The sequence below is a fragment of the Pangasianodon hypophthalmus genome, chromosome 6 (assembly GCF_027358585.1).
Source record: "Pangasianodon hypophthalmus isolate fPanHyp1 chromosome 6, fPanHyp1.pri, whole genome shotgun sequence".
NCBI lineage: Eukaryota > Metazoa > Chordata > Actinopteri > Siluriformes > Pangasiidae > Pangasianodon > Pangasianodon hypophthalmus.
This window is the reverse complement of record NC_069715.1, coordinates 29406761-29420173: the sequence shown is the minus strand read 5'-3', so window position 1 is coordinate 29420173 and position 13413 is coordinate 29406761. Positions and strand designations below refer to the sequence as shown.

Genomic DNA, 13413 nt, shown 5'->3' with positions numbered 1-13413 from the left:
GTGAGCCGCGGCCCTCCCACCCCGACCCTCTCTGCTGCACTCTATAGATAGCAATCATATGTCAGCCATCTCATCTGCTGTGTTTTTTCTGCCACGCTATCACATGATACTTCCTCCCCTTACATGCCAGTCATTGCTTAACCGTTGTTTACGCTAGTTCCAATGCTGAACTCAACTTTACAGCATTGGTTATTCTGTTCATTTTTGATTATCATGTTTCACTTTTCCATTTTACATTTCAGGCTCTTTTCCTTTCACATCCTGAGTGCCCACACTAAACAAAGAGCCTTATATTTGAGTCCTTACCTTGCAGAAATCAGGTCAGTGACCTGTTTATTTTGGCTGGAGGGCATGATTTTGCAAGGACGTGCCAGTGGCTGTACCTTTGTTGCCTTTCCTAGCTCCTGCTGCATGGTACTTTCTCCATTCTAGCTTCATAAATGTACCACAGAGTGAAATGATCCTGAAATGTTCCAGCCTGTTAAATCTAACAAAGTGAAAAAGCAGATCTGCTTACACAAAGATGTGGACGTGTATACATTACAGTGACACTTTGCCTCTCAGTTACACCTCTGACTAATCCCCTCTTTATGTGGTCCCTGACTTTTGGACAGTCTCCTCTAGGCAGAGTCACAGTTGTGCCATATTCTTTCCATTTCTTTATGGATTTAATGTCACTCTGTGGATTGTTAACATGATTTTTTTTTTTTGTAACTAAATCCTAATTTATACTTTTCCAGAACTTTGCTGGACTTGTTTAGATATCTCCTTTCTCTTCTGCTCTTCCAGGAAACAGTGTATTTATATTGAGATCATGTGACACTTTAATTGCACACCAGTTTTTCACTTTGGACTAATTTAGGAGTTTCACAGCAACTTTTTTGTTTAATTCATTCATTTTTCTGCAGTAAGCTTTATCTTGGTCAGGGTCGCGGTGGATCTGGCACCTATCCTGGGAACGCTGTGTGCATGGTGGGAAAATTCACCCAAAACACACACACACATTCACCCCTAGGGGCAATTTAACATGGCCAGTATCCACTGCATTCCACCCAACTTTTATGTCTTTTATTTGTGAATAATTTTACAAACTATATAACTTTTTCCTCCCACTTCAATATTATGGGCTATTTTGTCTAGATTCATGATATAAAATCTCAGTTAAGTACAATTCAGTTTCCACTACTAAATGTGAAAAAGTTTAAAGGGGGTGAATACTTGTGCAAGCTATTGTACAATACTATCTTGTACTTATACATGTGTTCTGAGTTTAATTTCCGTCTTTCTTCCTTTTATCTTTCCAATTTTGCTTCCCTGTCCGGTTCTTCCCCTTTGCCAGAGCGTAGTGAATCTGATTAGCGAACTTCAGGAGCAGATGTGTAGGATTCAGCAAGAGCTTTCTTGTAAGATCCAGGAGAAAAAAGCTGCAGAGATCCAGGAGGATGAAGACACTGATAGTGATGCTTCACTGAATGAATCAGCTGAGGCTGAAGAAACGTCTGCTGAGGAGCAGAGCTCTGGAGATTTAGGTGCTGAGGAGCTCTGTCACTGTGGGAGAGAAAGTGTAGGCACTGAATGCACCTGATTGATTTGGAAAGCTCCATTTTCGACAGCTGGACTTTGGCCTAAAATGCCAAACCTGCTTGTAAACCTGCTGTTTGCTCGTGTGACTTTTGTTGACTGATATTATTGCATAATGCTTGGAGAATCTGTGGTAATATTCACAGCGCGCATGGTGATTTGTGTTTCATGTAACATCTTCGCGTGTGTTATGGGTTTTATTTCTGTGTTATTTGTTTTGGTCTGTGGGCTGGGAATATATCTAACAGACTACATGCATGGAACTGTTTTAATTTAAGAGCTGAGCGGTTTTTACGATGCTTTGTTAAATCATTTAAAGTCACTGAATTTTTTTTTAAACACATTTTACTTGAGCTTTTATATACATTCAAAATACACAATAAGACCAAATGGACAGTATGCATTTTATATATATATATATATATATATATATATATATATATATATATATATATATATATATATATATATATATATATAAATTTTACAGAAAGGAATTATGATGTGAAATAGAATTATGCATAAGCACATAATTTATTTTGTAAATTATATAAATATAAATATATTGGCATGTACTGATTTATAAAATAATTATAAAAACGATATAACTATAACAATTATTTAAAATTAAAATTATATACCTTACACAAACAACCATATACAGTATAATCAAGTATGAATATAAAAATACATTAATTAAATAAGAAATGTGTTAAAATATATTTTTCAGGTTTTGTGACATCATATGCTGTACCTTACATAATTAATGACACTCTTTATTAAAATGAGCTAAATTTATGAGCAAAAGTTTGTGAATTAACAATCAGTAAGTGATAATTCACACAGGTGTGTAGTGTGGTGCTGTGTAGGTTTTTTGTGTCATCTAATACTTCTAAACAATCACCTCAGCATGGAATCACTATACTTGTTCCTCTGAGTGACTGAGTTAAACATTCTTCTTTTTTTTTTTTTTTTACAGAGCTTACTCCAGGAACTGAGGTTGCTGAAGAATAAAGTGGAGGAACTTGAAGATGAAAAGTCGCAGTATGAGAGAAAACTCAAGGCTACTAAGGTACTGCTGCAGAAATATGTATCTCCAATTATGTACCCTGGGTCTGAGTTTATTTCACATGAGTGAATGAATCTTCCTCTTTTCAGCACACACTTCCTATGAGGCCTCTTCACTTCATTGTTTTACAGCTGTGCTTATTCTCAGTTCTGCTTAGACCTAACAGTTGACGTCCTATTGACCTAGTTAAATTTATTTAAAAAAAAAAAAAAAAAGAAAAAAGTCCTGTCACAATAAGGGAGCCTACTAATACAAAAAAAGAGTTTATATATATATATATATATATATATATATATATATATATATATATATATATATATGGCCTTCAAAAAAGTGTTCACATTTAGTAAATACAATTAAACTAGTTATTCTGCTACACTAAACATTCAGCAAAATCGTCCCTCTCTGCATGTACATTCACTTAGCTTTTCCCTTTAATCTCTCTTTTTCTTATTCGCCTATATTTTTGGTCTCTCTGTCTTTTTTCTTCACTTCCTCCTTCCTGTAGCTGTCCATCTCTTATTCTCTTCACGTGTGTTACCAGTCTCTGATGACTCAGTTGTCGAGTCTGAGGCTGACGGTGGAGCAGCTGCAGGTGGAGAGGCAGCAGTGGGAGGAGCGCAGCAGGAACCTTCAGGTGCCACCTCCTCCCCTCTTCTCCCACCTCCTCCACCTAATCGCTCCTTCACGTTTACCTTTTCTTTCCTTCTCCCTCCTGAAGAACCTACACCTTCTCATGTTTTCACCTTCTCAAACCCCTCACTTTCTTTCTCCTCAAACTACTTCACTCTCACATCCTTCCTTGCATTTATCCCCCCATCATCTACACCACCTCACTTGCTTTTTCCTCCTACATAAACTGCTCTAAACCCCTCCACTTGCTCACTTCCACCTGCTCTACCTCCTCTCCCACCTCATTCACCTTCTTCCGCCTCCATTCCCACTTTCTTTCTTGCTTATAATTCCTCTTATATCCACCACATCACCCACTCCCTTCCTCTCTTCTTTTCCCATCACCTCCACCACCGTGGTCGTTCACCTTCACCTGTTCTTTCCTTCCACCGCATTCACTTCCTTTCCCACCTTCAGAACCTTATTGTTCCATCACTTCCAGCTCCTACTCTCTGCTCCCATCTCCTCCACCTCCTCACTTCCATCTGCTCTACCTCCATCACCTCCTCACTCCTCCACTCTTCCTTTCTTGTTTTTATATCCTATCATCTCCTTCTCATTCACCTGAACTTCTCCTCCTACATTATTTTGCTCTTCCAGGTCCTTACTTTCTTTGCTCCACATCCACATTCTTTCCCACCATGTAACCTCATTTTCCCATCACTTCCAGCTCCTACCATTTAGTCCCAACTCCTCCACCTCCTCTCTCATCTCCTGTACATCCCCACTTCTCCTCACGCCATCATCTCACTTCCTTCCTTGCAGATATCTTCTGTCGACTTCACCGCATCATTCTCTTGCTCCCTCACTTCATTCTAACTTCTATCTCTTCCAACTCCTCAATCCCACCTGCTCCTCTTCATCTTCCACTTTTTCTACCGCTTCACTTCTTCATTGCCACTTCCTTCTCGGCTTTTCTCTTCCACCTACTTCACCACCTCACTTCCTTACTCCTCTCTCATCATCTCCACCTCCTTGCTCCCTCAATCCAATCTTGATTTTGCTTTTAATTCTCACCTCCTCCACCTAATCAGCCTCTAAGTCCAACAGGACCTCCACATGTCTTGCGCCATTCCTTCTTTGTCTTCCATCCGTAGTCTTCTAATATACACTATATATCCAGTGTAATCTCTAAGAAAAAAAATCTCAAGCAGTAGAATGGGATATTCTGCAGCACTCCGTCCAAAACAATTTCAAAGCTGTTACAGCTGCCCTGGAAAAGTGTGCCATTTCTGTGAAGGGAAAATGTCCAAAAGTAACAACAGGTCAACTGTTACAAGAATACAAGCATGTAAATGAATGCAAACATGTGGAAATCACTTGCCATCTGTTGGAACCACCATTACTGAATTCCAAACTGCGTCAGGATGCAACGTTGGCACAAGACCTGTTCATCTGGAGCTAAATCACAAGGCTTTCCATGGCTAAGAAACTGCACTTACGCCTAAGGTCACAAACTGTAATGCCAAGCATCAGAGTGGTTAAAGCTCATCCCTGGACTTTGGATGGAAAAATTCAGTCATTGGAACAGTCAAAAACACTGTTTGGCAACTATTAAGTGTGTTGGATGAAAAAAAATCACGATCTGGGCTGTTTCTTGTGATTCTTATGGAAATTCCGGAGTTCAAGAAAATTTTAGATAATTTGGTACTTCCCAATACTTTTCTATTTTCGAATGTCCCTGTGGTCTGAAAATAACCTCATCCAACATGATGAATTGGAGTGCAGCTTGCCCAGAATTTAATGAAGGGACCAACTCCCTATTAATCCTCCTTTAATTTTTGGAAGAAATACCATGGACAGGAATGAATAGGTAATTTGGAACATATCAGAATTGACTTTCTTCCATCTTTCATAACCAGTATTTGAACATGCTCTGTATCTGGCCTGGTCTTTCCTCATGGCACCCCTTTAATGTGCTAATTGCCTTGAGGTAAAACAAACCACCAGTGTGTCCTTGCACAAGTGTATTATAAATACAGACAGTTATCAGTAAAATGGTCAGGTGTTTTGAAGACAGCTGGTTTAACTGAGGACCAGTTTGGGAAACAGCGATCTCAGTGGTGGTCTCAGCCAATTAGACAATTTCAGTTTGACCTTCTGTTTTATGATTGGTGTATAATGGTCTTTCCATTATCCTTTATCTTATATTAGAAAACTATTCATGTCATTACTTTTGTAGACATACAGGATTACGTGAATGATAAATCTCATTTCCAGGCAGAAATCTCAGGCCTTCAGCACCTCCTGCAGTGTAAGAATGCCGAGATCGAGAACCTTCAGGCTCAGCTCCTTTCCAGATCACCCATGTCCACAGACAGTTCAGAGAGAGGTAAGTCTACATTGCTTTTTTTAGCACATCAAATATGATAGGATAGGAATAGGATTTGTAGTGATTAGTCATAACTAACGTTTGCACTAATTGTACAACACTGATCAGTGGTCCTGATCGACTGTTATTGAATACATGGCTTTTTAACTGGTTGATTGGTTACTATTGATGAACCAAGAAGTGGTAAATATGGCTGAACTAGAAACTTGTTATCTGGAAGCAAGAAATTGTCAAGCTTATGCTACTATGAGCTGGAAGTTCAATAACAGTGTGATCTGGGCAACTGTATATAGATGTCTGTCTGTAAGTGTATGCTTTACTTAATACCAGTGTGGACACCTGTTGGAATTAGTGTTTGTAGATGTTTATGTAGGTTTATGTCGATTGTCAGGAAGGGCTTAGGCAGGCGTCATGTAGCCTTAAGAACATTGCCCTTAAAGTCAGTAAAGTGTTAAGGTAATCTGACCACTAGCAAGATTTACTCATGTATCGAAACTAGCCATTTTATTCGAGAATACAATGCAATCATTGTGTGTGCAGTAAGAGTTTGAATGGTGTCTGTGGTATTTGTATGATATGTATATAATAAGTGTTTGCATGGTGTGTTCTGTAATTGTTTGTGTGGTGTTTAACAATAGCTCTGTATTCTCCTTATCCTGCTGTCATCATTAGAGGAGTTATACAGGAGAAGGCTCAACACCAAACGTAAGCTTTTTAGCATATCTGATTACTAACACACAAACACACACACACACACACACACACAGAAATAGACGTACATGCAAGACTGCTTACAAGATACTGCTCTTCCTTACTTTTTCCACACCTGATGGAATTCTGCGCATCTAGTAGTGGAAGAAAGAAGGTGTATGTTGTAGCAAATGAATGCCTTCATATAAGCCTATCATATAATAATACAATGAAGAATTTGTCACTGGAGTTCTTAGACCAAGAAATGATTATTTATCTCCTTTGTTTACATCACATCCTATAACACACTGTCTTATTCCAATCCTTTTTATTATTTGGCAGGATTTGTAAGAATTCCTTCAATAGTGGGCATTGCTGGTCAAGAATGTCTGTGGGAGTGGACAGGATTGGTCAGAATTCTTTTGAGACCAGAAAGGATTGGTCAGAATTCCTTTGAGAGTGGGCAGGATTGGTTAGAAATCCTTAAGGAGCAAGAGGTAGTGTTGAGAAGCAGGCAGGATTGGTCAGAATTCCCTTGGAAGAGCGTAGGTCTGGTCAGAATTCCTTTAAGATCAGGCAGAATTGGACAGAATTCCTTTAAGATCAGGCAGGATTGGACAGAATTCCTTTAAGATCAGGCAGGATTGGACAGAATTCCTCTTGTGGTGAGCAGAATTGGTTAAGAGTGCTTGTGGGAGTGGGCAAGACTGGTCAGAATTCCTTTGGGATTGGGCGTGATCGGGTTTACAAAACAGTCCTCCACACATCTGTTTTTCAGACCACCTTCTGAACTGGTTTAAGCAATTAAATTATATTTATTTCACTGGCTTGTAGGTGCATTTACATTTGAATTCTTATGTGGATAATCTCTATCTGGAAAAACCATGATACCAAGAGGTGTAAGTCTATGTCTCAAGATTGCATAATTTCCAAATATTATACTTCCTCAAACACAACACAAGAAAACATGGAGAGTTTAAATAAGTAACAAGAAACTGGTGGGATTAATTATCTACCATGGCAACTGGCAATAAGCAGAGGAATGTGGTGAGAAAGAGGGACAAACTGCATCAGATAGGACAAGTATGGAGACAAAATCAGAGAGGAATGTGACTTTGTCCCCAAATCAATCCAAACTTGTCACAGCATCACTTGTATTTCCTGCCTTTATTATGTGCATGTAAAAAAACCTGATTTTTCAAAAGCAAGAATGAAGTATGTTTCTAATGAAATCCAGATAATGGTGAAAGCACACATTCACATTTGTTTTCCTGTTGTTGGTCTAGGAGATTTTTAATATATAGTAAACATGTTTGTTTCCTTTCTTTCTCCGCAGATCAAGAGCTTCTTAAATTAAAAGCCGGAATGGAATTATTGATTGCAGCCAACGATGAAAAGGTAAAGAACATTCCTGGCCTCATAATTAAAAAAATATGAAAATTTCATTTGTTAGAAATTTAGTATGGTCTATATAGTTTCATTAAAACGTTTAAATGTTCTTCATTTGGCATTCAAGGAGAACACTTGGAGAACTTTACATAAAACTTTGAAGTGTTCTTAGCCCAACATCGAAGTGTTTTACTATCGGAAAGGGCTCCGTTAGAACCACTGGGTAAATGTGTGGTACAAACTGCAAATTATTGATGATTATTTTCTTCTAACTAGAACCTAGAGCATGTCACAGTCTAGAAAGGTCAGCTAAACTGTCTTGGTGCTTGGTTCTAAAGAAAAAAAAGTTAATGAGCCATTGGATAATTTGGTTCTTACCCTCCTAAAAGAGTTCTCTTCTGAGCCCTTTCTCATATGGAAGCACTCAGTTGTAGGGTTAACAGTAGAACGAGTAAGGGTTCCCCCAAAGACTGAAGAGTGTAGCGCCGTGAAGGATTCCAGTTTGTTTTAAAACTCTACAACAGATGGTTTCACTTTTAGAACTGGATCCAAGTAAGACCCCTTTAGAAAGCTAGAACCATTAACCATCTAAAGAATCCTTATATTATATATTAATATATTATATTATATATTAATAATATATTAATATCCTTAATATCCTTAAGTCTTCACATTACATGGTCTCAGAGTGTCGCCTCTACTTCCTCACACCACTTCATTCTAGCATGTGGAAGAGTAAATGAAAACCACTTTGAGCACACAGGACCTCCTGTTCCCGTCTGTGGACTCAGACAGCATGAGATATTTACAGAACCCTAGCTAAAACCGTTTCCTTCAGTCCACACTTAAAGGTGCAGGTCTATGCCAAAACCCGTCATGTGTTTGCAGTAAGTGAGACGTGGCAGGGTCTGCTTTAGGGCATCGCTTCAAAAACACACCCAGTTCTCTGAACTCACTGCCAAATCTCAACTCTGCAATTTAGCCAATGTTCCATTTAACTGCTCTGCCATGTACCACGCTCTAAACGATCAGGGGGAGGAAGATTATTTTCAGATAATCTAAAGGATTGCGTAATCCTCATAAAGCACTTGGATACTTTCCATTGCTGCTAAAGTGTTGAGAGAAACACAGGGCGCTTTCAAATTTCTGTGATAAAATGCGTAAGTTTAGAAAATATGAGTTCTTTGATGGTTCTTTACAGGTTCACTGGATGAATTATGGTTCCTAAAAGGGCTCTCCTTTAAATCCTTTTTGATATGGAAACATTCTGTTGTGCAAAAAACATTAATGGTTCCCTTTTTTCTATGTATTAGAAAAATAAATCAAAGAATAGCTACATAAGGAATAAAACACCCTGTATTGTACTGTTTTAGGAAAGTAATCAGTTTAACAGTTCGGTGCAATGAAGTACCAACCTGAAGTTGAATATTTTCCTATAACAGCAAGTGTTTTATTTCTCTTACACCTCAGCACAATGATATAAATTTTAATTTTATCGATTTATAGCTAAATTTATTATTGTGGAATGTCTGTGAAACAAGTCGCCTCCTGTTCTCACTTACATTATAACATTATATGACTGTCTACTACAGAAAGCATAACGTAATAATATACAAGCACATTAATATAAACCTGCGAGCACTACTGCCTGAGTTTGCTGTTATAGAAAATTAATCAATGCCTTTTAACCAATCAACCAAATACCACATATTGTGACTTACAAATGAACTCTGTATATCAGTTATATTGTCTTTAGTGTATTATTTATTCACTTACTTACTTGTTTCATTTTTTCTGTTTTTATTGCGCAGGATCGGCGTATAGAGGAGCTTTCTCTTCTCCTGAGCCATTGCAGACAGTTTCGAGACGGCAAGGCCTTGTTTCAACGTGAGCCTACTGAACTATCTTACACTGGCTCTATCTCTTTCAACACTCATTATTATTCAGCTGTTAAACTTGAAGCACAGTATTCAGTAAATATAAATGATTTAATAACAACAGAGGATTTAATTAGGAAAGGGGAGTATTGAGGAATGTAAGACTGGACTGACTGATGGCTTCTGGGAGTTTAAGGGGTTTAGGACAATTTACAAAAAGTAAAGTTTAAAGGTGCAGTTGGTGACCTTTACAAATGTTAAACTGCATGACATAAATTTTTCCTGCATAATTTATAAACGATCTTAGAGAAATATGATTAACAAGATTGGATTCAATGGATCTGGCTAGTTTCTTAAATTCAGGCTTTTTTTCTGGCCCTGAAATAAACTGCATCCACAGAGCAAGAAAGCTGTTATACCTGCAAATTTTCAATAAGTACTGCTCTCTCCCTGCAAGTGACAACAATCTCTCATACTCTTCACATGTCTGGTCATTGACATTTTATTTCTCATTAAAAAAAAATCCATATCTGTTAAATTTTGCCAAAAAATATATTCAATCAACCCAAACCAAGTGGCAAAAAGTGTTATGGTCTGATTAGACAAGGTAGAACTTTTTAGGCATACCTCTACAAGATGTTTTGTGCAAAAACAAGACAGCTTATCACCCAAAGAACACCATACCCACGATGAAGCATGGTGGTGGCAGCATCATGCTATGGAGCTGCTTCTCTTCAGCTGGGACTGGAGCTCGAGTCAAGGTAGAGGGAATCATGGATAGTTCTCCAAATGCCAATCTATTTTGGCACAAAATCTACAGGCCTCTGTTTCTTCAACTGAAGATGAAGAAAAAATTCATCTTCCAGCACGATAATGACTCAAAGCACAAATCCAAGTCAAAAAAGGAACAGCTTCTGAAGAAGAAGATCAATCTTTTGGAATGTCACAGCCCAGATCTAAATCCTATCAAAAACCTGTGGAATGACTTGAAGACAGCTGTGCACAGGAGATCCCTAAGGAATGACAGAGCACTAAACATTACACACTGCTCCTTTAATTCAGCAGTTAATGTACATTATGTAAATTGTTGAATACTTTGTGCTTGAAGATGTCAAAACATGACAACTTCAATTGTGTTACACTGTATGATAGGCATAATTTTATTTATTTTTTAAAATCTTTTCACTAATAATCCTCAGAGACGGCAGTGTCACAAGGCAGCAGTGAAGAAGAAGAGCAAAGTGCAGCAGTGAAGACAAAAGCTCTCACTATTAAAGCTCACTCAGAGGTATACTGTATACTTCACTTTGTTTATGGTTACAGGGAAATGCTTCGTTTTCTGTTGTCATGTTCACAACCTAATGCTTATTTATCCGTCTGTTTTTAGATGATGTCTGGTGCGTCCTCTCCCCTTCTCGCATCCAAAAAAGCTGATCAAAAGGAAACAGAATCGAGGTATCACACTTTCTAGCTCTTCTATTGCTAATACTAAGTGTTCATTACTGACACGAAGACATTGCTTTGTTGTCTCAGGTCACAGACGAGAAATCTGTCCAGCAGCCAGGAAGATCTGAAAAGTGAAGCAACACAAAAGGTTTGTCTTTTTATGCACAAGAAATTACACTGAAAAGGGTAAAAAAGGTTTCTGGAAAACCTTTTTAAAAATAACAGCATAGTCATTTACGCTAGGCTTAAAGAAATGCTCTAACATTGTTTAACCCAATCTCTATCCATTGTATCTTTATTATGTGATTACCACAGACTGGAATTCGGACTGTATAATCATTGACTTGGCGAAGGTTTCTGTAAGGAAATGTTTATTTTTACTTGTTCATCTTCAGGACAGAGGAGTTTACGCTTTGCAGCTTTGCACTTTGCGCTTTTTGTCTTATTAACACTAAGAGAAAGAAAAAAGAGATGCTGGTGAGGGAACGGCTGTTTATAGCTGCTATAACGTAAGTGAGAACAGGAACTAGCTTGTTTCACAGATGTTCTCTTTAAATGTAACCACAAGAGTGAGTCAAATGAAAACCTTAAAAATGCTACATAAAATAGAATTATTGGTTTTTAAAATTTTTGTTTTATTTATTTATTTATTTATCTGTCTAGAGGAATATGGACACTTGTTGTGCTAAAACACTTGTATTAAACAAATTGGAGGATATGTAAAAAAATGCAAAAAAAAAAAAAAAAAAAGGTTTGACCCATCCTTGTATAAACAAAGAAAAATATCTGACATTTTTATTCTGTAATGAATAAAAATCTCAATAGTTGACAAATTTCTGTGGTATAAGAGGAATAAAACACTTCAGGACACTTTGGGTCAGGCAGCACCACACCAGTCCAACACTGATTATTTTCCTATGACAGCATGCCCCCAAGTGTTTCATTCCTTACCTGAGTACTGGGAAATATGTAGAAATTCTCGTCTGTAGTAATCACACATTGTATGCTACACACGATGGATAGAGGTTAGGTTAAAAAAGTAAAGCTGAAGTTAATGCTAAACTTCTTTTGAGACAATTTATTAGGCTGGTGATATTATCTCAACTGTGGCCTTACATGTTCCGCGTCCAGCACAGTCTGGAAATTCCTCTTCTTCCTATCATTCCTGATTAAACTTATCATGTCATCATAATCAGCACGTGACTTACTGTGAATCCTAAAGCTTTAATTTCTTAGTAAGAATATTGAAATCCTGATGTGGTCCAGGGAACAAGTCACTAAGTGACGATTGTGATGTATTTATGAACCATGGTGCTTGTATGAAGGTTTAATTAGTCGATAGCTATAATTCCCTCTTTTCTTTCGAATCTAATTATATTTCTAATCTCATTTCAATCCTGTAGTCTGTGATCGGGACTCCTGTAGAACCTGCTTGCTCAGACGAGGTACACTGATGACACTGATGACGCTGATTACATTTTAATCTCAACCCAACTATTAAATGAATTCATGTCTCACTCAGATGAGAATGTCAGTGCCATCAGATAAACTCTCTCAGGATTACTGTTCATTTGCTGTTTTCTCCCACAAACAGGGTTCTCAGTCCAAACCGGAGAACGGGAAATGCATCCTGATAGACGGTAATAAATGCGACGGCTCAGAGTCGAGGTCTCAAGAAGGCAGCCAGGATGGAGACGTTAACCAGAGTATGAGTTTATATCACTCTTATAGACCATGTGCTGTCTTAACTTGGGTCTAAGTCATGCTTTTTAATTACTGTATTATGGAAATCCTGTTAGGTAAGGTGAAGAACAGACAGATAGACAGACAGATAGATAGATAGATAGATAGATAGATAGATAGATAGATAGATAGATAACATAAACACTAACATAAAAACAGCCACACGTTTTTCTATTTTCCTATTTAATTATTAATTTTGATTGTTGCTCTTATTTTGTTTTTATAATTTTTTTTGTTGTTTTCACTGGTGTTGTGACATAAAGGCTAAAATTTGGATAATTATTTAATTAGACAATTGGATAACGTTATATGAATAAGAGTTTTGTTTCTCTGCACACTCACGCACCAAAAATGCACATTTTTTGGTCACTCTTTATGTTTGTTTGTTTATTATTTGTTTTTTGAACTTAACATTGATAATGACAAAATAAGTGCTCATAAAGCTTCACACATAAAAAACCCTAAACAAATAAATTACTAACATTAAAACAAACAAAAAAAAACATTATTTAATTCATTATTTTAGAATAAATTACGTCATGCAATACTAATAAAAGAAAAAAACAATGTCAATCAACAAATAAATAACTGATTAAATAAGAATAATAAATCAA

The 13413-nt window shown here is 37.3% G+C and overlaps 1 protein-coding gene across 8 annotated transcripts in view; it reads left to right on the top strand.

Moving 5' to 3' along the window:
- The window catches only part of ppfibp2a (PPFIA binding protein 2a), a 36130-nt gene that overhangs the window by 13844 nt on the left and 8873 nt on the right, over positions 1 to 13413 (top strand). For 2 of the 8 annotated variants that reach the window (XM_026913921.3, XM_053235051.1), the window contains 11 exons: positions 1340 to 1564; positions 2561 to 2653; positions 5543 to 5654; positions 6327 to 6359; positions 7681 to 7742; positions 9545 to 9620; positions 10810 to 10898; positions 10998 to 11065; positions 11144 to 11204; positions 12460 to 12501; positions 12651 to 12762. In XM_026913921.3, the coding sequence (XP_026769722.3) occupies positions 1340 to 1564; positions 2561 to 2653; positions 5543 to 5654; positions 6327 to 6359; positions 7681 to 7742; positions 9545 to 9620; positions 10810 to 10898; positions 10998 to 11065; positions 11144 to 11204; positions 12460 to 12501; positions 12651 to 12762 (973 nt within the window). The remainder of the gene's footprint in view (positions 1 to 1339; positions 1565 to 2560; positions 2654 to 5542; positions 5655 to 6326; positions 6360 to 7680; positions 7743 to 9544; positions 9621 to 10809; positions 10899 to 10997; positions 11066 to 11143; positions 11205 to 12459; positions 12502 to 12650; positions 12763 to 13413) is intronic. The other 6 variants (XM_026913922.3, XM_026913924.3, XM_026913923.3 and 3 more) reach the window with 4 other exon arrangements.